The following is a 27,392-nucleotide window of genomic DNA, read 5'->3' on the forward strand; positions in this document are numbered from 1 at the left end:
ACGGTGTGATGCAGCTGACGAGCCCTTAGGGCTACATACGGTATCTCTGCCTGCACACATACCTTTACCCCAACCGCCAGCCACCCTTACACACACATGTGCCGGATGCTGTCTTCTCATAACCCTCCTCTCACCCCTCCCATCAACCACGGCACTTTGAATGGGTGACATCCCTGAAACCTCCCGCAGAGTAGAAAGCAGCAGCTTTCCTCAACAGTCATCCCATTTATAACTGGGAAAAGATGGAGGATGAAAAGACATCAGTGGTAAAGCCACATCAGCTCTCAAGCATGAGCTAAGCTGCACTGAGGAGCAGAGTAAAGATATTTTTGCCTCACGTCTGCTATGTGAGGTCCTCTTGCGTCTATAACGAGTGCAAATGCAAATGAAATGCTCCGTTTGGATTAGCTTTAGCGATGCTAGGGGTGGAGCACATGTGTGTGGCATGCTACTGTAAGTAAGGCCACATACAGTCACAGGAAGGAGTAACCTGTACGCAGGACTGGATTTGGCTCCTAATCTGAAAGTGCAGTGAATCTATTCCTCTCCGTCTTGTTCGGACAACCAAAAAAAATGAGAGTGAAGTAAAAAACAACTATTTGTACATCTATTTATGTTGCTGAGCAAAAGCCACTTGTCCCACTGTCAAAAAGAGGCCTCTAGAAGTTTCATGAGCACAAGGATGTTCATCATCCCCTTCCTGCTCAGAGTGTTTTCCTTTGCTTCACGTCCTGCGCTGTTAGTTCTACATTTTTTTCTTTTGCTGCAAGAGCAGTTACAAAATGCCAAGAAGAAAAGGTGGCAGCAGCCTGGTTTCGGTGTTCAGAGATTATTAAACTGTCCTTTTCTGATTAATCCCTTCACACTAGTCTTCTACCGCTGTGCTATTTGGGCCTCTCGCTCTATCTGTTGTATAATTCTGGACTCTGGAAGGCTGGGACAATAACAGACTGGAGAGCTATAGGTTTGTAGGACATACAGAACTGAGATTTTGTAAAGTGCAGCATTATGTTTTCAGTTGGGAAATACATGCTCCGTGCTTGAAAAGAGCTAGAAATACATCTTCTTACCATGAAAGGATGATGTGGGATTAAAGGATGAGGGGAGTAAGGAATATGCAAATGTAGCATTGGTAGAAACAGGTAGTCCGAGAGTCAACAATAGCACGATGGCAAGAAATGGTACTGTGGTCAGGGTGAACTCGCCTTAATATCTAATGACCCCGTAGTCATGTAACAAGTCATGGAAGAAAAAGAAAATACAACGTGTACTTGTACATGCTGCACACTGGATAAGTGTAAAACAAGAGGAGGACATTTGGGGGCACTTTAAGCAGTTAAACATACTCATCGTGAGGGTAAATCACTGCGTGAGTAGCAGTGTTTACTGGGCCTTCTACGATGTTATCACACCTCCGGGTGCAATGTGAGAGAATCCCAGGAAACACCTTGTTGTGTGAATAAACTGTTGATGTTCTCCACACCAAATAATTCAATAATTCTATTTTCTTTGTGCTCTGAAAAACAGTATACATGCTAAACATCAGCGTGTTGGCATTGTGATGGTGAGCACGTCTGTAGACTTTGTAGTTGACACTAAGGGGGCGCCACTGACCCTGCAATATTTTTAAAGAATTCCACTGATAATTTCAGCAGAAATAAAAAGGTGCTTTGACACCTGTTGAACCGTTGAAGTCCAGAGACTTCAAATTAGAGTTTTCAGTGGATCTTAAAGCTTTGCACTAAAGTTTTGCACTAAACATCATGTAATATCTATCCCGGGACATCAAATCTCTCCTGAGGTAAAATACGAATACATTAACTATTATCGTAAAGGATTGAATCATTTATTGTTTTGTGTGCAAAGTACTTACGATCACTATCAAAAGTCCAGATCAGAGTCCGTGTATCTTGATGTGAGGGCTGCTGTCACACATAAATGAATTATAGAGAGAAAAAATGTTTTTTTTTTTACAAATGCGATGTCTACTGCATCAGATTTGAGCACTACTCCACTGAAGTAAAGATAAACATTACTATTACTCTCTCTTTTGCTGTGTACACATTATTATTGAATTCATGGCCGCTGTTATGGAAGCTTTGCAATGAAAAAACAACATCAATTAGCAGCTGAGTGGGTTGTTATGACATTTGCTTCGATAAAATGCTATAATTGCATCTTTATTTGTATTGTTATATAAGTTGCTGTCTCTGCAGGATTTCTCCCTTCATTTCAACAACTTAAGCCTGTGGTTGCTCGTGTTGATTGTAATTGTTGTACAGAAATATACAAGCCGACTCTTTCCTTTCGTCTCTAGTCTACAAATTGGAACTTTTTTTTCCCCTTACCTGTCGCAGTTTTGAAAAAAGCTTGGATACTCTTTCATAACAACAGAGCGTATTGTATTTTCACATGAACCGATTGAACCTTTCGAGGTTTTTAATTTCACGGTGAGGCCATGTAAAGACAGACATACGGGTGTCTGGTGATCGGTAAGGAGGCCTTACAGTACTTACGTTAAGACCTGCCTACTAATGGTGTTGTTGGCTGGATTTCAGTATGCTTTGGATGACATCGACCCACTGATTGTAAAGCTGTGGGGGGATCAATAGAAGCCAAGAATACATAGATTGGGTGGTAAATCTCTCAGCAGACCCGCCAAACACCCCCGTCTCCTTCACTCCATCTTCCCCTCTCTGCCTTCCTCTAAAACAACAAGATGAGAAGACCCGTAATTGACTGTGATCTGTATTCCTATTAGTATAAAAGGCGGCTCAATTGCACAATTTCTTTCATTAAACCTCTGATTCCCATTCTACTTTGAGGGTGATGGGACAGATGGGTGTGGTGAGCAAATACAAAAACCTATCAATGTCGGTGAAATGTTCAGAATATTCTTCTCCTTGCGGTGAATCATCCAAAAAAAAAAAAGGGTGGCAGGGCTCTTCTTCTTCAATGACGACATATACTGGTTGCCAGTTGAGCTGCAAATCCTCGAAAAACAAGAAGAAAATGGGCAACGCAATACAAGGGTCGAGGGTGAGAGCAGCACTCAATATAATTCCCACAACAGCACTATTTCTTCAATATAAAATGAAGGGCATAAACAGGAGGGAGGAGAGGGCAATGGAGAAGGAGTACATGTAAGGGTGTAGCTGTTGGTTTTAAACAATCAATACAACCTCTTACACAAATCCAAAAAGCTTCTTTTTTTCTGTAGTGTAAATAGTGAAAGGTTTCCACTCAGTATCCTGAATAATAGTGCATCTAAGAAACAATTAATAAGACAATTAATACATTTCAAACAGGCTGTACAGTGTGTTGGTCACCTGTATCGTGTACAGATTCTAGTTTCCATTTGAAGGCCTGTAAGCTGCTTTGTTGGCTCGTTGACCTGTCAAGCTGATCGCAGTGAGTGTCACTACAACACTGCAGGCTTTTCTAGAATGCAGCGTTTTTGGCTCCAGGGACTTCCAGGATTCGTTGGTCCCGCCCCCTCCGCAGCTTCTACTGCTAACCTTGTGTGAACATTCTGTCAGTTCCGTCATGAGGGCAACATGATGCACAGATTTTTAAAAAAAACAACCACTGTCAGTAAAGTTACTGTCATTCTGTCCACTATTCTGTCATTGCCAGCTTTTTGCAGAAGTTTGTGACTTTTCCTCTCGCGCCACCAGCAGGTCAACGTTCTAATTTGGCCAATACTTTATGAACAAATACTTCCTGAAACAATCAGCCTCAGGTTTACTTTGTGTTAAGTGAGAGTTAACCAATCTTAGCTCACTAACAGGCTTACATTGGTCGAACCTTGTCAACATTACCTGCTTCAATTCAGCCATGTCATTGTCGGTACATTAGGATGCTAATGTTCAATTGAGCTGAAAACCCCTGCTGTGCCTGCTAGCATGGCTCCACACGCTCAGTCTTGTTGAATACAAAACTCCGAGAAAACACAGCACAATACTTTAATTGTGTCGCAGTCCAGTCTGGCAATCTTACTAAATAGCCCACCGGCATGCAATCACCTGAAGAGGTCTTTCAGCTTCAGATACCGCTGCATTAAGTCAAACCTTGTGTGAATGTGATTATATTGCCATATACAGGTGATATTGGCTGGTTTTTATGTGGCTAATATGGGATAATGCTCACGGGTGCCTAATTATAGTTAAAAGTGTAAGGTGCAGAGTAAGACAATGTTGCTGAATCCTGGATCTGTGCGTAAAATGTTCGCTCGGTTTAATCACGGAATCGTGCGTATACCAACTTTGGAATGTAGCCCATCGTCGCTGAGCTTGACATTTCCTCATGTCTTATTGAGGTGAAAGAGCTGGAGAACAATCTGTAATATCGCGGGGTTCGGTGTCAGGGATTGAACTCTTGAATTCCTCAGAACACAAACCTCCAAGAGCTAAGCCCAAGAAGGAAAGATGTCAGTGTTGTGATTGTAAAACAAAGCAAACGCCTCAGTCTCTGATTGTATGACTGTGTTGCTCAGGCAGTTTGTGTTGTGTTTTTCATTAAGTTGATGTAATCAGAGGAAATGCTCGAAGCACTCACTTTTTCCAGCATTGTTTTTAGCAATATTGCATTTGACGTCAGCAGTTATCCCGCTAATGCACTAAAATCATACCCTGGAGGTACAAAAGAGGCCAAAGCCGACCATATTTCACCCGTCTGACTGACACTAGACCACAGAAGAGGGACGCATTTAAAAATTTGTATCTTGACTAAGTCTTGAATGTGTGGTTTCCTTATACTGTAAAAAAGCCACTTCTCTGACAAACATAGGTTTTTCCAAATGTGTCTATGGCAGATCATGAATTATCTTTTTCTTGCAGTGAGATAAAGATCGGCCATTTGTGTCAGGGGTTGAAATCACAGTCTTTATATACGGAGCATAAAATGATCCCTGTTCCTCTCTGCGGCATGTCAGTGTGCCATTTCCTCTGCATATGGCTCATACAGAAGCATGCATATTTCATGAGGCTTAAAACAGGAATTGCATCTCGCCTGTTTTATTAGCATTTTAATCCCTTTGCAGATTTAACGCTTGTGCCTCAGTCTGAAGAGCGCATAGTTTCAATATAGAGACTTCACACGCTTCATCCGCTGCTTTTTAAATATATCTCCTTGTCATTTTGAGAGGTCAAAGCTAAATTACATTGAAAAACAAAAACATCACGTGACACTTGAATGCACAGGTGTTTTTATCTCACGTATATGTCATCTAAATAGTGCTCTGTGGTACACCAGTCATTTAACGTGTCGTCTTTGCGTTGCAAAATGATTTGAATTTGGAATAAACAGTTACCTTGTAACACGGCATTTAGATGGGTTTTTTTTTAAAGTAATGGCTTACTTCAAAGTGGGTTCTGTTGTCAAGTTTGTAAAGCTCTCTTTTTTTTAATAATAACGCGGAAGATGAAAGCCGCTTTTTGAATTCAAATTTAATTTGTTCAGTCATCCATTAAAACGGTTTGTCTGTCTCTTCTGCCACCAGTCCAACACCCCCCCCCCCCCCCCCCCCCCCACACACACACACACACACACACACATTTCTCTCTCTCGCTCTCTCTAGAAAGCTGTGTGGCAAATTGGAGCTCCGGCGTTGAATGCCAATGAGTAAAAGGGGAAAAAGTACATATTGAGGCCACAGTGAGCATAAGCAATTCAATTAAAAAGTTATTAACTTGAGAATGAGGGACACTGCTCTCTTTTCCGTCAGTGCCTGCAGCCAGAGGTTCTGCAGCCAGAGGTTTCCCAGTTCAAGGAAACCGACTGAAGGAGACGAAGGACGAGGAGGAGGGAAGGAGACAGACGTGTAGGGAGGAAAGGTAGAGACAGACGGGACGAGAGAGATTTTAGAGGGGAGGGTGACGGTTATGAGCCCCCGAGCAGAAAGTGTTTGAAATCATCCAAAAATGAGCCGTGTGTAGCCTCGTGCATGTCTTCGTGCGTGTGCACCTGCTAGTTTGATCATTAGACCGCGATTGTCTTAAGCCAAGGACTGGCTCATTGCCACTCTCAACGCCTCAGCCTATCCCTAAGTCAGCATCATTGTAGCATTGTGGGCCCAAATTCCAAGGGAGTGAGAATCAAAGTTAATTAAGCTTTTGCTGTGGTTGGCAAAAATAATACGTAATGGGCTGACTACTAATTAACCCTAAGAAATTGCTTCCTTTCAGTGCAGTACGTGATATTTGCAACTATGTCTGCTTTTCCTCACATAGTTAGCACTGTTCTACCAAGCACAGCTAATAGCTCTTCCACATGATAATGGTCTTGCACTCTATGATGAATGGAGGAGAGCGTTTGCTTTTATTGTGCTGTAAGTAAGAACTTTAAGATGCGAACAATGCATTTAAGAGATGTTGTCCTTTCTGTGCGTTCTAAAGCGTGGGAGCTGGATGTGGGACATAATGGTAATGCAGTACCAGTGTTCAGACTCCCCTCTCATTATGAGCGGCGAGCATATCATGCATTTTAACGTTCATGATCGTCAGCTTGTGCTTATCACTTTATAGAATGATATAGAACAATATATATAGAATGATTTCACCAAAGGTCAGGTCACGTCCATTGTGACCTTCCCTTATTATTTTATCACATCAGAAAAAAGAAACAAAAGCTTCCCATAGCTTGGAGACAGACCGATTGTATAAAAACAAAAAACAAAAAACAAAAAAAAAAATATATATACCTATAATATATATAATATATATCCTTATGGATCCTAAGCGATTCCCATTCACACAGAATGGTTTGCGGCTTTATAGCACCATTTATAGCACCATTAGCTGTATTTGCAACCATCATCTGCCCCGTTTTGAGGTAGAATTCACAAAATACAATGTGCTAATGATATTACAACCCAAGCCCTTAATTTGTGTCTGACTGCAATTATCCATGAGGCAAAGTATAAATGCATTTTTGAGGGGTGAGAGTCAGCGTCAGCCTGAGCCAGAGGCCTTTTCAGGAGCAGCTTGCCAGTGTGCCATTTCATCCAAACCTCCCACGGGCAATTAAGAGAGAGGAAAGGGAAACATATAATCCCAGAATTTTGGAAAGGAGGGAGAGGGAAGACATACTTTGTTTATTTGCAATAAACAAAGTATTATATACAATAACCTCATTGTTCATTCTTTTTTTTCTAGTTTGTTTTTCTCATGTAGTGGAGCTTCATTCATTTATTCATCATGACGCCTTGATTGCATCCTGTTACCGCATCCCAAATGAAATGACTTGTAACGGACGCCCCTAGCCTAAATGCGCTTCAGTTACCACTCTCTGAAAACGCTAATAATTCCACTGTAATGCGTGCGTCTATACGTGTAGATCTTTGTGAATTGGACTGCATTTGCAATGAGGCTCATTTTCATAGAAAGGGCCCGATTTTGCGCCAAATGTCTGCATATTACCTACTTCAAATGAGTGCAAATAACAGAGGAGCACCGACACTATTTGCTTGGCAGCACAGTTAGGGGTTATTTCGAAAATTAGACGGTTTCTTTTTGTCTAATTTGTGCAGGTATGGCACCCAATTTACTTTCCACAGCGTTGCTTCTTTATTCAATACCTTCACTGATTGAAAACCTCACGTATTGTGCAAAGGGCATGTATTATCATTATGAGAACATGAGAAGAAATCATGGTTATTTCACTTCATGCCAGGAGTGCAGGCTCTGAGATAACCAGGCACGAGAAAAGTATAGCATAGATGACAAGATGAAAAAATTAGCATATCGCACAGGATGAGAAACTTTTCCTGTCCCTCCTGTATTCTCTTGTTCTGAGCCCTTGTTTCTATTGGAAAGTTAAACCACACGTTCTATTGCCTCTCCATTTTATCAGCATAACTGCCCCTCACTTCACCTAAAAGTGTTGCCTTGCAGATAAGTTTCCCATCCCGAACCCCACAGCTCACATGGATGAAAACCATGTAATGTCCAGGTAGTGTAAAATAAAATATGGAATTAGCATCTGTTTTCCCCGGCAACTGCAGTGCATCAGGGGTCATTCAGTGTCTTCCAAACCCCATTAGCCAGTGGAGCCATGTCAAGCAGGGGCAAAGTCGATAAGCATGGGCCGGAAAACAATAGCACGCCAGCCAACGGCACTCAATTCTCTGCAACATTGTCATTACGGTTCCTACAAAATAAGAGCTCCATAGCCCTCAATAGGCTGCTGAGGCATAGAACCGTCTGGAAATCCTGAAGTGCACTCCAGCTAGCGGAAGAGTGCAGAGATAAGGCTGGGAGAGGGAGAGAGAGGAAAAATGACACACGGTTTCGGGGAAAGCGAGAGGGTATTTCAGGTAATGACACCAAAGGTGGGATGACTTACGACTGCAGAACACTCAGCATTGTGCTGAAAGGAAGCCACCGGCTGGCCTAGTTAAAATACAAATAAAAAGAATGTCCTCTTGCTTTAAAATGACCTGGTAATTAGAGTTTTTTATATGCTTTGCCACTCATTGCACATTTCTGAGTACACAAAACACCTCTCTGGAAAGTCGTCTTTTCACCGACAATGCTGACGCCATTCATGCAAGGTTTAAACCAATCAGGAACACATGTCTGGCATATTCACACCATATTCACACTCACAAACAGGAGGACTGTAGTCATGCTGGCAGAAGAAAGCCCCTGAAAAGCAGCTCTTTTAAAGAGAACTTGGTTCTTAACTTTTACTGCATTGTTATTTTAAGCTGAGAGAGATCATGTTAGGTAGCTGTGAAGAGAGCCTCAGGGGGCAGTAGTGTCACCTTTGTTCAATTTCTTGCTCCTACCCAATCAAGCCCCTTTCTTCACTTGCTAAACAGAGAGTATTGCTTTGCTTTACGTGGTAAATGAAGCTAACGAATCCAAATGTTGTTACATTATCTCAATGCTCATTATGGGCTTTATAGATTCTGCAGAGGCAATGTATCCTAAATGAGCCAACCAGCTATTCTAGTGCTGTTTAGTCTATTAAACACAATCCTGTAAACGTTGTCCTTTTACATTGACTTTAACCACCAGAGAGATCCTGCTAATGTTATCTTCTCTATAGTATGAACAACTTGCAGACATTTAAAACTTGCTTGGGATCAATAATCCACGAAAGTTGACTCCTGCCAATGTTATTATCTCATAATGATAGTTGTCAGCAGGGACTGTTGACGCCAACAAAAGACCCAAGATCAGAGTGGGCTGCCAAAAGAACCATGTTTGGTTCTTGCAATGTTGGGAGTATCCCTAAATGCACTATACATTGTCAGAATGGTTCTTTGCTATCAAATGCAGTAACTTTTACAAAACATACACAGATAGTCAGTCTAAAACAAGACTAATAGTCAACAGTCACGCTAACAGCTCCGTCAGGCTGCACTTAGGGCACAGTGGTGCTTTAAGCTAAATGCTAACAAGCTCGCAGTGACAATGATAACATGCTGAAGTTAATCATGCATAATGTTCACGATGTTCACCATCTTCATTGAACAACAAATAACAATACAAACAACATTACTGCAGAATGACACAACCCTTAAAAATGAGCCCTCGCTGCCGATGCAACCTCCAGAGGCTGCATTACGCACAGGCTTGCACTCGGGCACTGCCGGAGAGAAGGAGCGCAGTGCGTGGAGTCACCAGCCTCAAAACACGGCCGTTTACGAGGAGAGGGTACGTCTACACTCGTACACACAGATTGATGAGGAGAGGAGACATCTGGGCATGTGCACTGTCCACTGTTGACCTGATGGTGGCGCCAGTTGAAACGTCTGGGGATCACCAAAGTGATTAGGATTCATCCTCTGGAGAACATGAATGTCTGTACATATTCCCCAAGGGCCCTGCTGCTAGCATGGTAACGCTATATGGTAGGGTATACTTTACATTGTGCAGTACACTTTACCAAATAATATAAAGCACACAGAATTTGTGCTTTTAATTACTTAAGAGGCTTAAATAGGCAAAAACCCGGTGCTATCTGATGGGCTTTAGCACTACAAAGCCAAGCTGTAGTGTCTGAGAAAAACATGAATGGATGAACTCATCACTCGTGTTTTTAAGTCTGAGGCCCATCCGTTCCAATCTCCTTCTCTCCCATTGCCACACTTCAAAGACACCTTTGGGAGAAGCTTCAAAACGTACAGCATTATAGACTTTTTCAGGACGGCCAGGGAGTCCCAAACCAGCCAAGAAACAGACAGAAAGTTTTGTTTTAAAGTTCTGGAGTAAGAGATTCCTCATGTCATTTGTTCTCCCTTTACCTGGCCTCACTTTCATCTTGCACCCCACTATTGCACTTCCCGTTAGCTTTTTCTCTATTTCTGTTATCTCTCTCCACTTTCTTCTCCCACTCTTGCTTCATCCTGTCTTTACCTTTGCAGGGAGCTCAAACAGAGGAGCTTAAATCATATCAGGGAAGGGAGCTTTACCATGTGCCATCCATTATACTGAAGTAGTGCTGCAGTGTTGTCTCTTTTGTCACGTTTTGTTTTCTTTCTGTTTCATATTTTGTCTTTTGTCTCCATTAATCCCCTTCTTTCTTTGCCCCTCTTTCTGACATTAACTTAATTTCAACACCAAACTCATTATCTCCCCATTACAGCTGCTCTCTCCCCTGCTGTTACGCCATCACCCCTGTCTCCTTTCCTTTATCCACCAAATCTCCATTTCCTTTCTTCTTTTCTTTGGTCTGTCCACTTTTGCTGGCTGACATATCCTCACACCCCTTGCCTTTCTCAACTGAAGCCCAGTTTGTGTCCTCATCTTCTTACATCCTGTCTGCTTCCATGTGGCTCCAATAGTGGCAGCAGCCAACACACTGGCTCAAGTGGATGACATCAAATGGTGTTTTCTAACATTACTCTCACCTTTTTGGTCCTTTCTTCTTCCCTACCTTTTTTCTTTTCCAGGAATGGGTGACAGCCACTGACCTGCTCATCTCTTTGGACAGGCTTAACACCTTTGGAGACGAGTTCTTTAAGGACGCCAAAGTGCTTCGATCGTACTTCTATGCCATCTCTGATTTCTCTGTGGGTGGCAGGTAAGAGACACCAGAAAATGTGCCATCCAGGATAATGTCACCCTGCACAGCCGACACTCTTTCTGAAATGTAAAAAAATAGTCACTTTAGTATTTTACCATGAGCATGGTCCCATGAAACTGGTTGAGCCCAAAAAACGAATGAAAACACAAAAAAGTATTTTTTTGTGCCACGGTGTCTTGTTATTTATTTGCCGTGGCTCACTGGGTTAAGAGGGTTGTCTGGTAACCGCAGGGTCAACGGTTCGATCCTGTCACGTGTCGTAGTGTCCCTGAGCAAGACACTGAACCCCCGGCTCCCCGGGCGCCTATCATTGGCAGCCCACTGCTCCCTATATACAGGGATGGGTCAAATGCAGAAGTCAAATTTCGTGTATGACAATAAAAATGGCTTATTTTTTGCCTAAATCATTTTGGATTGCCTGCTTCCAGCTATCTCAAACATAATCGAACACGAACCCTGTTTATTACAAAACACATTGACATGATACAAATTGTCTTCGCCAAATATGATTTGGAGGGAACACAACTGCTGCCTGAGGGGGTAGGGGTGGGTGGTTAGGCATACAAAGTGCAGATTGTAAGGCCATAGCATGGCATAGCAAGTTGGTTTTGACTTTTTCATTATTTAACCAACAGTACAATCAGAGAGGGTAAGGCGATTAATCACATTTTATTTTCAATTAGGATTTTGGCTTCCAACCATGATGTCTTGTGTTATTAATCCAGCGCGCCTGTTTTTATTATAGCCGTGCTCTTTCGGTCCTGCTTGGCGGGTCAACAGTGACCGGCCCTCAGCGGAGCCGATTTATTCTGTGGTGGAATAAATACAACCAATGGGTTTTTGATCCATTGTTTACAATCGCACATTCTTCAAGGATCTAGCCTCTTCATTGTTCTTTCCAAGTGCACAAAATTGATGCATTTTACTTTAAATGTACAACATATATTTTTTCTTTCTAAATGCATGTTTCCAAAGTCATCCAAAGTGGTTAATCATGATAAATAATCATTATTTCAGAATTGACCAGAATAATCGCCATAATTGAGCAGCCCTACTTTCAGTATGAACATGTTGCATTTGCAGTGAACAGTTTGCAGATATACTTCAACTAAAATGTCCCTTTCCTCTTTAGAGATAATATTATCCCGGCAGTGTTACCTTTTTGTTCAAAACATATTTGGATACATGCTGTATATGTATGAATATCACTTTTAGGGGACAGGGTTCCGTACCACATGGATACTGTATGTGTCCAAAGCACGACAAGCAATCAGCACCTTCCCCTGGAAAGCTGTTTGCAAAACTGATTAAAAAAAGACAGCTTGCTGTCTGTCAAGTTGTCATTAGATGAGAATAAAACCAAGATAGTCGTCCGTCCTGCTTCCATTTCTTTTGCTTTATTACTCAAAGTAATGAGAGACGACGTGGTGCCAAGGACCAGGCTGCACTTTGGAGCTTTAGATGGAAGTCGACGATTAAGTAGTTGAGATGAATCCTTCAGACAGAATATAAATGTAATCTGACACTTGTCATAAACACTTAGGATCACTGCAGGGACAGGACAAATTACCCACCAATGCCGCAACACCTGAGGGAGAGACCCACATGACAACATGTTAGCCTTGTGCTTTCTGTGTGAGTACACATGCCTTCACACCTCAGCGCTACACCACACCAAGTCGGCCCGTCCTGCTCACAGATGCTTTGAAAGACTCCTCATGATTTGTATTGAATATCAAACCATAACCCAAATTGGACTACTACAAAGATACATATGCTGGATTTGTGGTGGCAACAATCCTCTTGGGGAAAATAGTGTCTGTTTCCTTATCACTCGGGTAAAACATGATAACTCAACATATTGTTTATGGAGCAGCACATACGCTGACTGTACAGCTCGGGTCACCTCCCTCACTTTATATTCAGTGTGAATTATCGCCGAGCAGCTCACGTCTACTCTAGCAGAGAGATCTGATATGTGGATTGGAAGCACTTTGGAGTTACTAGGTTGTTGTCCGTCTCTCTCCGCGACAAGAGCAATAACTGGAACTGAGCCTCAGGCAAGCAAGTGTCTGGATCCAGGACAGTTGGCTAAATTTGGCAGAGCCTGCCACTCAGCGACAAGTCCCCGTCCCCTATCACAGCCACTTGACAAAACCCGACGACGCTGCCAGGAAATATTACACACAGGAGGGCGTATAGCTGCCACCGTGCTGCAGAGGAAATTATAGGCTTTCTGCATGCAGTGAGAAAATAAATTAGCTTGTTGTGAAAAAAATAAATCATGTATCCCATTATCTATTTTTGGATAGGTGTGAAACCATCCACGGGTTTAAAGATGCTATGTGCACAAAAAAAGACAGACATGCATGTCGACAAACACACACCCTTCCGCTTACATGCCTGATGCTGTGTCTTCTACTGTTGGACAGAGTGAGAGTGCGCAGTTGAATAGTGCAGTTGCTAAAGGGAAATGAAAACCCCACCTCATCTCGAGCCCTGTTTATGCCCGTTATAGATAATAGGAAGTGACAACTCCTTAAGGTGGAAATACCTTCTCACTTTGCCGTCTCCTCTGCCTTCAACACCATTCACCGTGTGCATTAGTCTGTCTACACTTGAGTCAGTGGGGAGAAGCAAAGAGAGAGCGAGAGAGAGAGAGAGCGAGAGAGAGAGAGGGTATAGGAAAATAAGTTCTGACCTCTAACATAGCTATGTGCCTGCGTTTCCCTCAGATGTAAGTGTAACGGTCACGCCAGCGAGTGCGTTGAGTCGGAACATCGGGGCCTGGTGTGTTCCTGCCAACATCACACGGTGGGAGACGACTGCCAGAGATGTCACCCCTTTTACCAGGACCGACCCTGGGCCAGGGCCACTGGGGACTCCGCCAACGAGTGTTTGAGTGAGTAGCCGGCTCCTGGCCCTCTGTCACAAACCTACCGGGGGAAACCTGTCGGGCAGATTTTGCATTTGCTGGTTGAGCGAGACAGATGCTGACAATCAGTATTGCCTTTAAGTATTTATAGATATTTAAATTCATTGATTCTTATAGATAATGTAACGTGATGCGGAAATGGCAGTAAAAATGGTTGGAAACATTCATTTTGCACACAAATTTGCTCTTCTCACGATTTATAGATTAGGCCTTTTGTAAAATTGGGGTCCTGATGGTTTGCCATTTTAAAGAGGGGCTCCCCAGGAAAAAAAGTTTGTGAGTCACTGCCGTAAAGTAGACTGAGTACGGCCCGAGTGTTCACCGGGAGGAAATGTATTTCTTTACAGATGGATAGAAACACACAAGACGTATGAACCACTGTAGATGCAGACGATACGTTACACAGCTAGCATTCTACCAATAGTAGCTATATATGCGATAGAACCTTTCACTTACAAAAAATGTATAAGGAGATCTGTAATACATGCAAATCACCAATTCCATTGGCATACAGTTTGGACCTGATTGAATGGACTTCCTGTTGGCTCTCGTTGACTCAGAGCTATGAGGGAACAAGGCGTTTGTCTTTATCGCCTTGTAAATACAGAATTAAAATAAAAAAATACAACATTGTAACTTATAACTGCAAAGAGGAGTATAACTTTTATACAATTACATTATCGTCAATAAAATCACACAGCGCCGAGGTCTTTCTTTTTTTCCTATTTCATGTTGAACTCATCGTCATTTACCGGCACTCCTAAAGAATAAGCGACTTTTTCCATCTCAAATGTTTCTTGTACCATAACTAACCGCTGTCTACGTCTGTTTCTTGTAATGGCCTTTCTGCCAGCTGTGAGTAGGATTTTGACCAAGTCATTGTCTTCTCTCAGCACCACTTTAGCTATATTGCCCCGGTATAAAATGGAACACTTCTTGACGATTATATATGTCTTAATATCTCATTCAACTCTGAATTCACTCGATCCCAGAATGGCTCTGTACTTTTGAGAAACCCCCAGAGATGTGTGCACGATTTGCATGGACACATTTCATCCAGCCTGTTTGTTGCATTAGAAGTTGTTTGCTTTTTATGTTAGTTGTAATTAAGTTAGACGAATACGATTGATTCAATTAAATTCATTTATGTGATGTTGTGGTCTGTGGTGAGATACACACGTATGATGCCAGTCTTCTTCTGAAAAGGTGATGTTCAATCCTTTTTACCACATAGGTTTTAAATTACATGTCGTTTTAGCCTGATATTCTATTCCACTATGATAAAGGCCCTTTTTACTTTTGTGTTGTAATTTTAAGTCAGTCAAAGATATCTCATCAAGTCATGGTTTGGAAGTGCAAATCTATCCTTCAAACTTATTTATCAACAACAGGAAAAAAAATGCAGTCATTCCATTTTCTCATCCACTCCTGAAATGTTGAATTATACACCCCTACATTCACTATCATCTTTTTGACCTTTTTCAAGATCTCTGAGTGAACCAGATTTCTAATTTGAATATTGTAATTGGATTGATCATGCTCGTAATATGTCCAAGGAGCGCTTTTCCCCCCAAGATCGTTTGGATGAGGTAGAGAGGGTTATACGTCTCAGTCTGATCTCGCTGTTACGCCATCAACACACCAATTAGTGGTCCTCGATAGGCTGCATAGCAATATATCTTAAAATCGTTATCCTTTGGCAACTGGAGTGTTGTGTATCAGACTCTGGCTTTCTTCCCTCCCCAAATAAATCCAGGTAGTAATTAATCCCATTCTGTGCAATGCTTTAGTGGTACCTCTATTGACAGGGATTGAAATGAATACAATACCCTCGGCAAAATATTCATTTTCACCGCACTGATCTGACAGTTAAAATCCATGTGGACCGTCTTTCTATATCTTTCTCTTTGTTTTGGTTGATGTGATTATAATTGGCCCCATACAACATTGATAATTGTTTTGTTACATACACCCCTAGGTATTCGATTGATTTTGAATCACATTTAATATTAAATCTCTCTTTCGGAGTGCGCATAATTGAATAGAAGAATTTGAGTTTTTTAAATATTCATTGTGTTTCCTGCATATAAATTGCATTTCTCAAGATCCCCATCATCCTTGGAAACAAGGCATTGGCATCCATACAAAGGACAACGCTATGTCCCCTGGCCATAATAGCTCAGTTCCAAATCTTGATGGATCTCTTGGGTAAATGGTTCAATATGGAGAGCAAACAGGGTATAGGACTAAGACAACATTCCTGTCTCGTTCCTCTTGCTAACACAAATGTCTCAGTTATGGAGCCATTCACCTTTACTTCGGTCAGGTCGTCCTTCAATCAGAGGATCGGCGGTTCGATCCCTGGCTCCGCTAGTCCATGTCAATGCGTCCTTGGGCAAGACTGAATCCTTGGTGTGTATGTAGAGTTCTTGTAATACGGTCCTGTGTTTGTTGGCCTGTTATTAACCCAGTCTGGTCTTCATCAATTGTCTTCATATTCCTTCTTGACGGGGCAGTCTCGCCTTCTTTGATGAAGTTTTTTCAGCTCATTCTGAAATGCTTTGTACCACTCAAAAAGGAAAACCGTGCTGCTCGGAGCCTTGTTTGTTTTTAACCTGCCGGCAGCCTTCTCTGTCGCCCCAGTGATATTTCTGATCTGATTGTTTTTGTATAAAAAAAAATCCTCATTTATTCCCCATCTTCTGTAGAGGTTTGTGTATATAATTATTTATAATACCAGGGGAAGATATATGCTATATCTTCTGGCCACTCTTCAATTTGTGTGTAAAAGGGTCCTTAATATTGTGAGTGTGTTGTAAACCTGTTGTTTGCGTAGCCTTCAGCAAATCATTCGGTGGATTTAGGGCCCAGCTCGTAATATGCCTGTTTTATGAATCTTGTATTTTTCTCTAACTTTGGACTGAATATCTCATCCATCTATCTATTGGTTTATGAATCGTGGATGTAGCGTGTATGTTCTCATTCTGAACTGCTGCATTTGTGTGGTCTTATTAACCAATGGATGAACCTCAACATTGTCATTTTCCTGAAGAAGTCTTTTTATTTCCATTTTAACGTCACAGTTTTTACAGTTGTTTATTTATTCGCCAGGCTGTATACTGTCCATTTGAATTGTTGTTGGTATTGTTCGGGATATTTCATTATAAGCCAGGTCAATTATTCAGTCTCTTTGCCTACAGCAGTCTTCTTTCTGCCTTAAAAAGTCGTCTATTTTGCAATAAAGTGTGGCATTATAGTTACTCTCTGATATTTACGAGCATCATGACATTATTTTCCACTTTGCTCTTCACTACGATACGTCTCCATTCTTCTTCTCTCAGTTCCTTACAGTTTTCAAGCTCGATATCCAGATTACTTCCCCTCTTCTATGGCTGCATGTATGTGAGGTGTAATATATAGTTCTAGACCCAAATCTATTCAGCTTCTCATGCTCTTGTTGTGGTAAATGAGTTTCATGGAGAACAGTATTATGCATCTTCTCTTTTGTCATTATGTTGGCTTTTTAAATGGATTACCCAAACCATGAACATCTAAAGACATCAGCGTAAGTCTTTGATATTGTATCATTACACTTGATGTGATTGAGTTCACTGCATCCCCTCAATTCAACACTGGAGCATTTTTTAACCGCAAACTGGATTATATATCAACAAACAAAATAACATGGAATCCCAAAAAAGGGCATTCTCTCTCCCCCTCAGCTCCCAAATCCCTTTATATATTAGGGGGAGGGCCTAACACAATGAAAGGGCCCCCTCTTAGATATGTGGAATCCCCCACTATATGGGCCCCTCCTCTCATTCTATCTCTAAAATGGTTCAGTTTGATTCGTTGAGCATGGAAGGTTGTGTTTAAAGCACTCTCATGTCTGTAACGTTTGGTTCTATTCTTTGAACAAGGATGAAAGCAAACAGACTCGTTGTATAAATGCGTGCATATCCATGCAGCTATATCACGTCTGTAAACCTAAATGTTCACTATAACTGTAGGGTCTCACTATTTGAACATATTGTGGTGGCTCAGTATTTGAACATATTGTGGTTATCACTTTTTAAGCATAAAGACACGGCGATACAATCACTTTTTAATTGAAGACGTGTGTGTATATAAAATCAGCTTCTACAGGTCTCGTTTTCAGTAGATATTTGCACATATGTTTGCCCCCCCCCCCCTCCTTGAGAGCTTCACTATGTATGAATTTGCATTATTAGTATTATCAGGTTTGGCTCATCACACTGTGCACATTTACTAAATGCTGTTGAGGATGAATTGTAATTGGCAGAGGGATAAAAGCCATAAACGAGAGTGGCTCACAAATTGTATTTGTTTTTTGTTGAAATTCCATTAAGCACCAAGCTTGTTTTAATTACTCTGACTCTTGGTTCCAAGCAGATGGCGTCTTAAATAGAGTACTGCGCCCAACTTAATCAATGCGGTATGTTAATAAATAAACACACACACACACACACACACACACACAGCATATAAAAGAGACAGAGAATATGGAAACAAAATGCTGAATGCTCAGTGTAATTGCATATGTCTATCTGGCACAAAACTCATTTTGTCTCGGTTTGCCCCACTAACCTCTTATATGTTCCTTTCAGCCACCGGAACAGCCGCACAGCATTCTCTCTGTGACATCGTTTTGTGTGCTGGTGATGTTGATCAGCTAATTTGCATGAAGGAAATTAAATACACTAAATAAACCAAGATGTTAAATATGAACTGAATGTTTAATAATGAACTTAGAACCGTAGAAATGCAGTTGCTTTTTATATCTCTTGACAGAATGAGATCATAATCGGTGTTATTTTACGATCAATTAAACAATTGCGTCATCCCAAGGTTGGAAAGGTGTCAATCACAGCATTATGCAGTTTGACAGCTAACATGAAAGGCTGAAAGGAGAACTGCATTTGAAACAACGTGACATCTAAACCACAAAAGAAACAACAATTAGGATTACAAAACAGTTAGCATAAAATTGCAATACAGTTTTTGGAATTAATTTCTTGATACAATTATCTCAAAATGTACCTAATTCGGCATCTTCTCTTTGACAAAATGCTTCTTTCCTATTGATTCTCTGCTTTTAAGATAACGTATTTTCCTGTGCTGTAAAAACCGCATCGACTCTACACATGCTGTTATTTTGTCCACGTTTGTTGCTCCCAAGAGGTGAAACAATGTCGAGATGGTCCCGCCTCTCTTCTGGCTGGGGAGAGATGTCTTCATACTAACAAATGCAGGCTGAGAGGTCTAAGGGGTGAAGCATTTGTGTGCTTGAGCGGACTGAGGCCATTTGTTATCCCTCTTATTAAGTTTGGGCAGCAGCAACAGCACCATTTGCAGCGTGAGACTGCTTCGGCTGCACTAATTCTGAAATAAGAGATGAGGTGAATGTTCAGAATATATAAAGCAGGTTGAATCGAATATAGGGAACATGATTCCTGGCTTTGCAGGAACTAAGAGAAAGAAAGTCAAAAGGAAAGTCATGCACGGTGTTATTTTTAGACATTCATTTGCTGAATTTCAATACATGTGCTGTTTTTGTTCATGTATTTGCTGATGTTTGCTGTTTATATAGCCCATCTGCCATTTACTGTAGCACCTGTTGGCGCATGGATTGATGTGCATGTTTTGGTATGAATCGGTTTTGTCCTGGAATATGGATGAAAATCCATATCGATTAACAGAGAACCAGGAAGGTCTTGTGTGTCACACACATCTATAATGAAGCAGCTTAGGAAGATCAGTGACTCGAATCAAATTGGGAGCTTCATACTTTTGCCTACTTAATGCTAATCTTGCTTTGTATATGCTAAAACCTTCTATAGATTAGTGATGACCGCAGTTGTATTATTCTTTCAAAAAATGGACCATTTCTGACACCTTTTACTTCCTAATGTAACTGCATTCCCTGTGGAAATGTCAGCGTTACGACTGTCATAAGTCAAAGCTGATGTAAAGCACATTTCCATATTTCTTACATCTTCAATAGTGTGGATTTTAACTTGTTTTCGACATACCAATATGGTATACACAAGAAGTGGAATTATCAAAACTATAATTAATTTATTAAATAATGTAATACAAGTGTTGTCGTTGTTATAACAGCAATTGTTCAAAACCTTATACTCGTACACAGTGCAGGAACATATTGACAACACAACAACAGAACCTGACAGTGATATGGTTATCTATATGGCGCACTCATGCAAATAAGAGGCAGCCCCTAATTCTTTGCAACATCGACTGCAAATATTGCAGCACAAAAAAGACATTTTGAAAGGTGGTGGTGAATCAAAACACGTGCAGTGCAATCCTGTTGGCTGTTTACAATGACTGCCATCGCTGCTGATAGAAGCCGACAGTTTCCTACAAATCTTGCAGAAGTGTCTCTTTAAAGCAATGTTTAAAGCAAATAATCTTTGAGCGGGAAGGATAAACCATGACAGACTCATGACATGACCTTTTGGGGCTAACAAAACCATGGAACCCACGAATAAGAAAATAATTACGATAAAACCTGAACTTAACAAAATAAACAAAGTGACACACAGTTAATAATTCACTTAAATGTTTTTTTTTCACCATTTAACTCTTCAACTACACAACCTCTTGACAAGCATCCTGGAAAATACAAATGCAGCAATCTTTTTTTAAATGTGCGTTAGTCTCCGTCAGTGCAGCATATGTTTGGATATTTGTACATACACGCATATAATATGAATTAAGCATCATATTCCTCAAACCCCTCCAATGAATCTCCACCTTAACTAATGGCATGGAATTTCTCAAAGGTTCTGCGTGTCAGAACAAGATGAAACCATAGTGGGAGGTGCCTGATTATGGACATTAACCAGAATGCCTAAAATAGCGAACAAGCATAATTTAAAGTCGTTAAAGTAACCCCAGTGGTGACCCTTGATGGAGTGTGTGAGTAAAATGCTTTGGTCAATTCGGAAAATTAGCATATTCCTCCCACATACTATGACACAATATATCAACTTGCTTCAGTGATGCAGTACGGTCCTTCTTATTTCTCTTCTGTATCTGTTTGTTCTGTCTCCAGGCAACCACACATTGTCGTTGAAGTTGTTTTAAGACGTTTATTGCTTCAGATTCAGAATTTGTCTCAAAGAGCAAAAAAAAAGAAGAACGGTTGTGACAATCATGTCTGATTATTCCAGTTATCTCTGCAACTGTTATTGAATCGTGAGTAGTAGTAGCAGGTGGTAAGCAAATGGAGGCTTCAGGGGGCTTTTATGTGAGTGTTTTAGTGTTATGTGAACATGTCTGAGAGATTTTATTGTCAGTCGAGGCTGTTTATCAAAACTGGATATTGAACGGCTGAATTGTTTTTGCTTGCTGTTTGCTTTGTGGTCTTAAAATGGGTGTGGATAAATATGCAAAGGGTTGTTATGTGTGTGTGTGTGTGTGTATCGGGGGGTGAAATGTGATGTCATTATCATCAAGTCTCCCCCTATGAGGCTGAAACTCATAATACTGCAGATTCTTATCATCTAAGGCTCCTGGTAGTATTCCTACTGTGACATATATAATAAATACAAGATTTAAATCTGGTTTAATCTCCTCCTGTATGTTTCTTTTGGCTTTTGTGTTTGTTTTGTGAACTCATAATCGAGTAATTTAGTAATCCACTGAACTCCCAGCACTTCTGCGCAACGCTGTACTCATTTACAAACAATCAAACAGCGGGTAGGTAGAAAACAAATTGCCGAAATGTCACGATAGCTTGGATAACAAAACACACTGAATTTCTAAATGATGCAACTTGCTGGAAATCAGCACAAGGCTGTTTTAGAGGTGACAGCAACACCTGATCAACAACAGTACCACCGACCTAGGCTAGCTCTCCATGCTAAGCTAAAGAGACTGGTATCAATCATATCTAACTGCCATCAACAGAGCAAATAAAAAAGTCATCATCTTAACCCACGCACAAAGGTATACAGGCGCAATAGCGTGTGGGTTGGGTCGAGGTCTAATTTGTCAGTACACTAAAGGTCGCACAGATATCTATGCAGCATGATCACTCATAGACCGCTTTCTTATCGCTGCTGGTGTCCTGCTCTCTTGGCTAGTCCGACATCTCATTCGTCCAGCAAATTAGATGTAAAAATGAGAAATGATTGTGCCTGCAGGGGCCGTGGATCCTCTATGCAATACATTCTGCTCCAACACTAAGAACGCATTCATATAAAGGGGAGAAGACAATAAGACGGTGAATTGCATCACCTCTCGTGCAGGTGATGTGAGGTGGCAAATTCCTTTAGGCTCCAAAAAAAGCATGCCTTGCTGCTGAAAGACGGCTGATGCACATTGCTACATTTCATAATCCAATCACGAAACGTTAGTGCAGCTTGTTTGTCTCTGACATTACGTGTTTCATCAACCACGAAACTTCTATAATTCCGGCCTTTTTGCTTTCGCCAATAACAAAATGAAACATTCATAGTTTGGTCTCAAACATAACCTGGGTTCCACTTGATGATACCACTTACACGTTTGAAATCAACCTTGATATTCCATCATTCCATCCTGATTTTACATAGTGCTACGATACCACACTGGAGGTTATTCTGCTGTTAAAGGTACAAGAGATATAGAAGGAACATGGCTTTCACGATGTGTCCAGGCTAATCTCCACGAGACAAAGCCCCAAAGAGCAATATTAGGGCAATGTCCACATCTATCTGAGCTTGATATGTAAATTAAAGAGTCCTTAAAAGCCCTCAGCAGGTGTAGGAAGTACATAACATATAGGTGCCCTCTTAAAAGCCTTCAATCAATCTTGAATACATATCTATGTAACCATTCAGAGGTTCATGGATGCATTTAGCTGAAAGTCACCAGTTACCAAGGTTACTCGTGAGACTTAAACACCTGTTTAACATGCGCATACCGATGACCGATGAGCAAAACCTCCCATCTGAAAAATGCGAGGATCATTTGGCAGATAGGATCTTTGCAATCTTTCCATCATTTGGTGCAAGTTGGAAGAGGTTCTACAACATGATGCTCTAAATTAAGTTTCAATAAAGGGCGGGATTATTTTAAAACAGACTGAATATGAACAGCCTTCCTTGTTCTCATCATCCAAAATGAAATCCGGCAATCAGAAAATCCTGCAGATCGGAGGTTTTGTGCTTTGGCCCTCGATACATATTTTTGATGATGTCGGCTGTAAAAACGTCTATAAACGTACAAACACAAGCGCACATTTAAACCATACCAGACAAAACTGTGTGAGACATTTCAGTTTCTTTACTTCTTCACCTTCTTCAGCAAAAATGCAACTACCACGTGTCCCTGTGTCTATGCGATTGAGAAAAAGAGAATGTATGCCTGAAAAAAGCTGCAGGCCGCCTCAAGAACACTCCATAGTGTGTTCTTCTAAAGTGTTTCTATTGTAATCCTATCGATTTCTCACACAAAAATGTGTAAGGCATACTGTTTAAGGAGGTGGCTCCATCAATCACAGGAAAAAGTCCTTTGGGCACTATTGTGTTCACACCGAGTGTGGAGCTAAGCCTGCCTCCTTCCTTGTGTGGAGCCTCCGCTGTGACAGTGATGCACAGGCTGAGCAAAGCACGTGGAAGAGGTGGTTGTGGGCGGGCAGGCCTAAATGTGGTCAAGATGGACGAACAGGCTGTGGAAAGCTTTAAGTCAATTGCCGTGTCCCAGTTTCCCTCTGCCGCACTGTGTGTGTGTGTGTGTGCACAATCTTCATCCCACATGCACCACCTTTAATACATGCATTCATTGTTCACTCCTTTACCTGGATAGAAAACATGCATTTTACCATGCATATTATGTGTGTAATGGTTTAATGTTTCTTCGTTCAACATAAGAGGTTGACATCAACACATTGCATTGACATCAAAGGCTGTTAATGTATATTATTCTGTTAAAGATACGCATATTGTTATAATACACAATTGGGAATGATCCAAAATGCTTCAAGTCACATGCCTATTTTTTATTGTAGATAACCTCACAAAATTGCAAACTAATAGCACAACAACACCAAAAACGTAGTACATCGGATCCACAAGTAATTAAATCATGAGCAAATATACTTTTGAACTTAGTGAGAGGGATGGCAAGCCAGATGTTCAGTTTGCTCTGAAGCTCATTTCAGGATCAAGGACCATAATTAATAAACAAAGTCATTGTCCTTGCTTCGGTTCACAACTTTTGACATAACCTGTTGATACACCTGAAGTTATGTGAGTGCATCTGCAGAGGGATTGCAGATGTGATGACAAGGGACTCGGCATCAGCCGAGAGGTGCATGTTGTGTTCAAAAGGCCACTGCAAGCGGTGCAAAGGCCACTGGCTCCTACAGTATCTTCGAATTCCATCCATCAGGACGACAATTTCAAGACGGATGCTTAAAAGCCGCATCAGTCAATATTTTTATGTTAACAATGGTTCACATTCCCATGTGTAATGTGAAAGGTGTAGCTCGTAGTAAAGAACCTAATCACCTGACTCTGCAGTTCCCTTCAGCTTTACGAGGTGATTTAGCACCTTTCAGCTCGTCGCTTTAGTTTTTTGGCAACGACCTTACCGTATTGGATCATTCTGGAAGCTCTCATCGGGGTTCTTCACAGACTCAGATGGCAGATGTTTTCAGTGATAGAACTCAGATAAATTCACTGTACTGTCAGTGTTCAACAAGTTCCCTGACTACCCTTTACAGGTCACCCATAGAAAAAGTAATTACCTTACTACTCAACACCAAAAGTGATTATGTTTCATTATTTGTTCATTAGTTTCTTGACTTACAGCTCTATCAGAGGTGCATTTAAACAACTCCACACCCATGCGTCTCATATTTAACACATCTAGGAATAGAAAATGAGACATTACGGTTCAACCAACAAGCAGTTCACAGTTTGTCAGCTAAAAATAAATGTGTGAATTAGACAACTTTAGGCCTTTTTACACCGGGGGCATGACAAATAACGCAAAGATGCAGCGATGCAGATTTGGGACAGTCACTAAACCTTTTCCATTAAATGTTCGAATCGAGTTGTGTGGGCAGAGGACCGATCACCAAGATCCTGTTGACTCAGAGCAGCGTCTGGCACTCTGTCTGAGGTAGGTTGTTGTGTAGCCTATAAGCTGCTGTAAGATATGTTGTTGAGTTTCCTTTTAGTGAAATGGTCTGAGTGGATTTGAGTTTCCTCTGGTAAACAGTCACACAGTGTATCTGTCTGTGGCTTTTATTGTGTAAGGTCAGAATGGAAGAGATGGATCTGGTGTATAAAAACATCGCTTTTTTGCCAAGTAATATTCACATTCAGTGTGAAAGTAGTCATGACAAAAAACAACAGTTAGAAAAGATATGTGGATGTGGAAATTGCTCCTGTTTTGGTCGAAGGCTAACCTCTCATCCTATGGCGCCAAGCGAAACGCTCTGAATCCAGTGAATTCACAACGACATTTAATAGCTTTGTCCTAAGAGAGTAAACAAGCTGACCACACAATTATAAAGAGTAATTCTGTTGTTAGCTGAGAGTTAGTCTCCTTGGACTAGCAATCGTACTAAAATGTCTAATTGTAAAGCCTTACGTTACTCGTTATTGGAAATAAATCACATTGGAGAAGTTGGTAAGCACCAAACTAAGCTCGAGGGAGAGTGAATATTTGGATTTAGTCAGGTGGAATGAAAAGACAACCCCAAAGGAATGCTTATGTTTTCTCCTGCTTGCTGTGTTGGTTCACTGTTTGTTTACATGTTTGCAATATCAGCTGTGTGAGGTGATGAAATGCCAATGGCGTGTTTATAGCTTGTGTCCAAGTCGCCAAAAAAAGATGTCAGCTTTAATGAATGTAACATTAGTGAGATCCAAATGAAACATTAATGCCATTAAACCCATTTTTCACCATCAAGCCAAAGTTTTTAACGCGTTGGCTTTCAAAGCAACTGTTGATCTTCTTTTTTTTAATCTTTAAAATAAGGTGAACACTGCTAAGACTCCTTATGAACAGGGAGAAATAATCATGTGGTTATTGCAGGCACAACAGAGAGCTTGATTCATAATAAAATGGGCAATTTCACCGAAATACCCCCTCAGGTAACGGGTGAACTAAGGAGGGATTTGATGTGAGGGGTATGAGAGCTGTGATGGTGTGCTATCACTGAGTAATTTGCTCTTGTATAAACATGAATTACTGTTATCTAAGCGCCCCCTGACAGCCGATTGGCTCCTCATTAGGCCTGAAATGAGATTAGCAGCCAGCCTCTAAATTATGATCCAATCCCAGAACACATAATCTCTCACACACACACACACACACATATTTGTCTCTTTCCACCGTCTATTTCTGGATCCGTCTATTTCTGTCTTCTCTCTTTTTACCTTGTTGTCTCCTTTGCCCACTTCTTGCCCTGTGATTGCTCCTTCCTCGTTCTCTCCTCACTTGACCTCTCGCGCTCACTCTCGCTCTCGCTATCTCTCTCGCAGAGTGTAACTGCAGCGGGAGGTCAGACGAGTGTGTGTTTGACATGGAGCAGTACCGGAGCACTGGCAGTGGGGGGCGCTGTGTGAGCTGCAGAGACAACACTGACGGGCCCCATTGTGAGCGCTGCAGAGAGAACCACTTCAGGACATCTGCCGAGGAGCCCTGCCGACCATGCAACTGCAATATTAATGGTAAACTGCGGCTACAAAACCCTTCATTGTTTTGATAATAACTTAAAAGCCCCTATTATAATCCATGCAAATATCATTACTCACTATTTTTGTTTTCTCTGGCATGAGAACATTTTATTATGGTTAGATTGGAATGCTGTATTGGCACAATTATGCAACCGTATGCAAGATTTAGCTACTCATAGGATTAGTTGTAGCCGATTTTATGGCTAAATGCTTTTTAAATCATTATTAATATTACATTACACGAACCCATCGACTACTCAACTGTCAAACCTGAGAGAAGAGGCTTTCTGGTTCATCATTCATACAATCGTGTTCGTCTCATGTCTTGCACATCCCATCAGATATATCCTCGCCTCAGCTTACCAAATGACCATTAAATAAATCCATGACTTTGCTGCTCCAGCCTTGCTGTTGAAATTGATCCGGTTGACTCATTGAACTTCATCAGTGAATAGACTCAGTGTGCATTTAACAGTCGAATTTTAGGTGGAGGGACATTAAATGTGTGGACTCTTAATTACACCATCGCCCGGGTAAAGAAAGAGAACAAGATGAAGAAATGGGCAAATACATCAGCAATCTTGTCCTCTACATTTACTAGATAGTGTCAGATGATTGCCAAGAGTTGTTGGAGTCCATTATATGGATCAAAGGTTATACACATCTCATCAGGCTTCCTCTTCTCATCCCAGCTGGTCTTT

At 41.2% G+C, this 27,392-nt stretch overlaps 1 protein-coding gene across 1 annotated transcript in view; it reads left to right on the plus strand.

Moving 5' to 3' along the window:
- The window catches only part of lamc3 (laminin, gamma 3), an 89,090-nt gene that overhangs the window by 12,624 nt on the left and 49,074 nt on the right, over positions 1–27,392 (plus strand). Inside the window, exons 3-5 of the mRNA XM_079289946.1 lie at positions 10,901–11,031; positions 13,770–13,936; positions 26,497–26,685. Coding sequence (XP_079146072.1) covers positions 10,901–11,031; positions 13,770–13,936; positions 26,497–26,685 — 487 coding nt within the window. The remainder of the gene's footprint in view (positions 1–10,900; positions 11,032–13,769; positions 13,937–26,496; positions 26,686–27,392) is intronic.

Source organism: Melanostigma gelatinosum (genome assembly GCF_949748355.1).
Source record: "Melanostigma gelatinosum genome assembly, chromosome: 18".
Taxonomy (NCBI): domain Eukaryota; kingdom Metazoa; phylum Chordata; class Actinopteri; order Perciformes; family Zoarcidae; genus Melanostigma; species Melanostigma gelatinosum.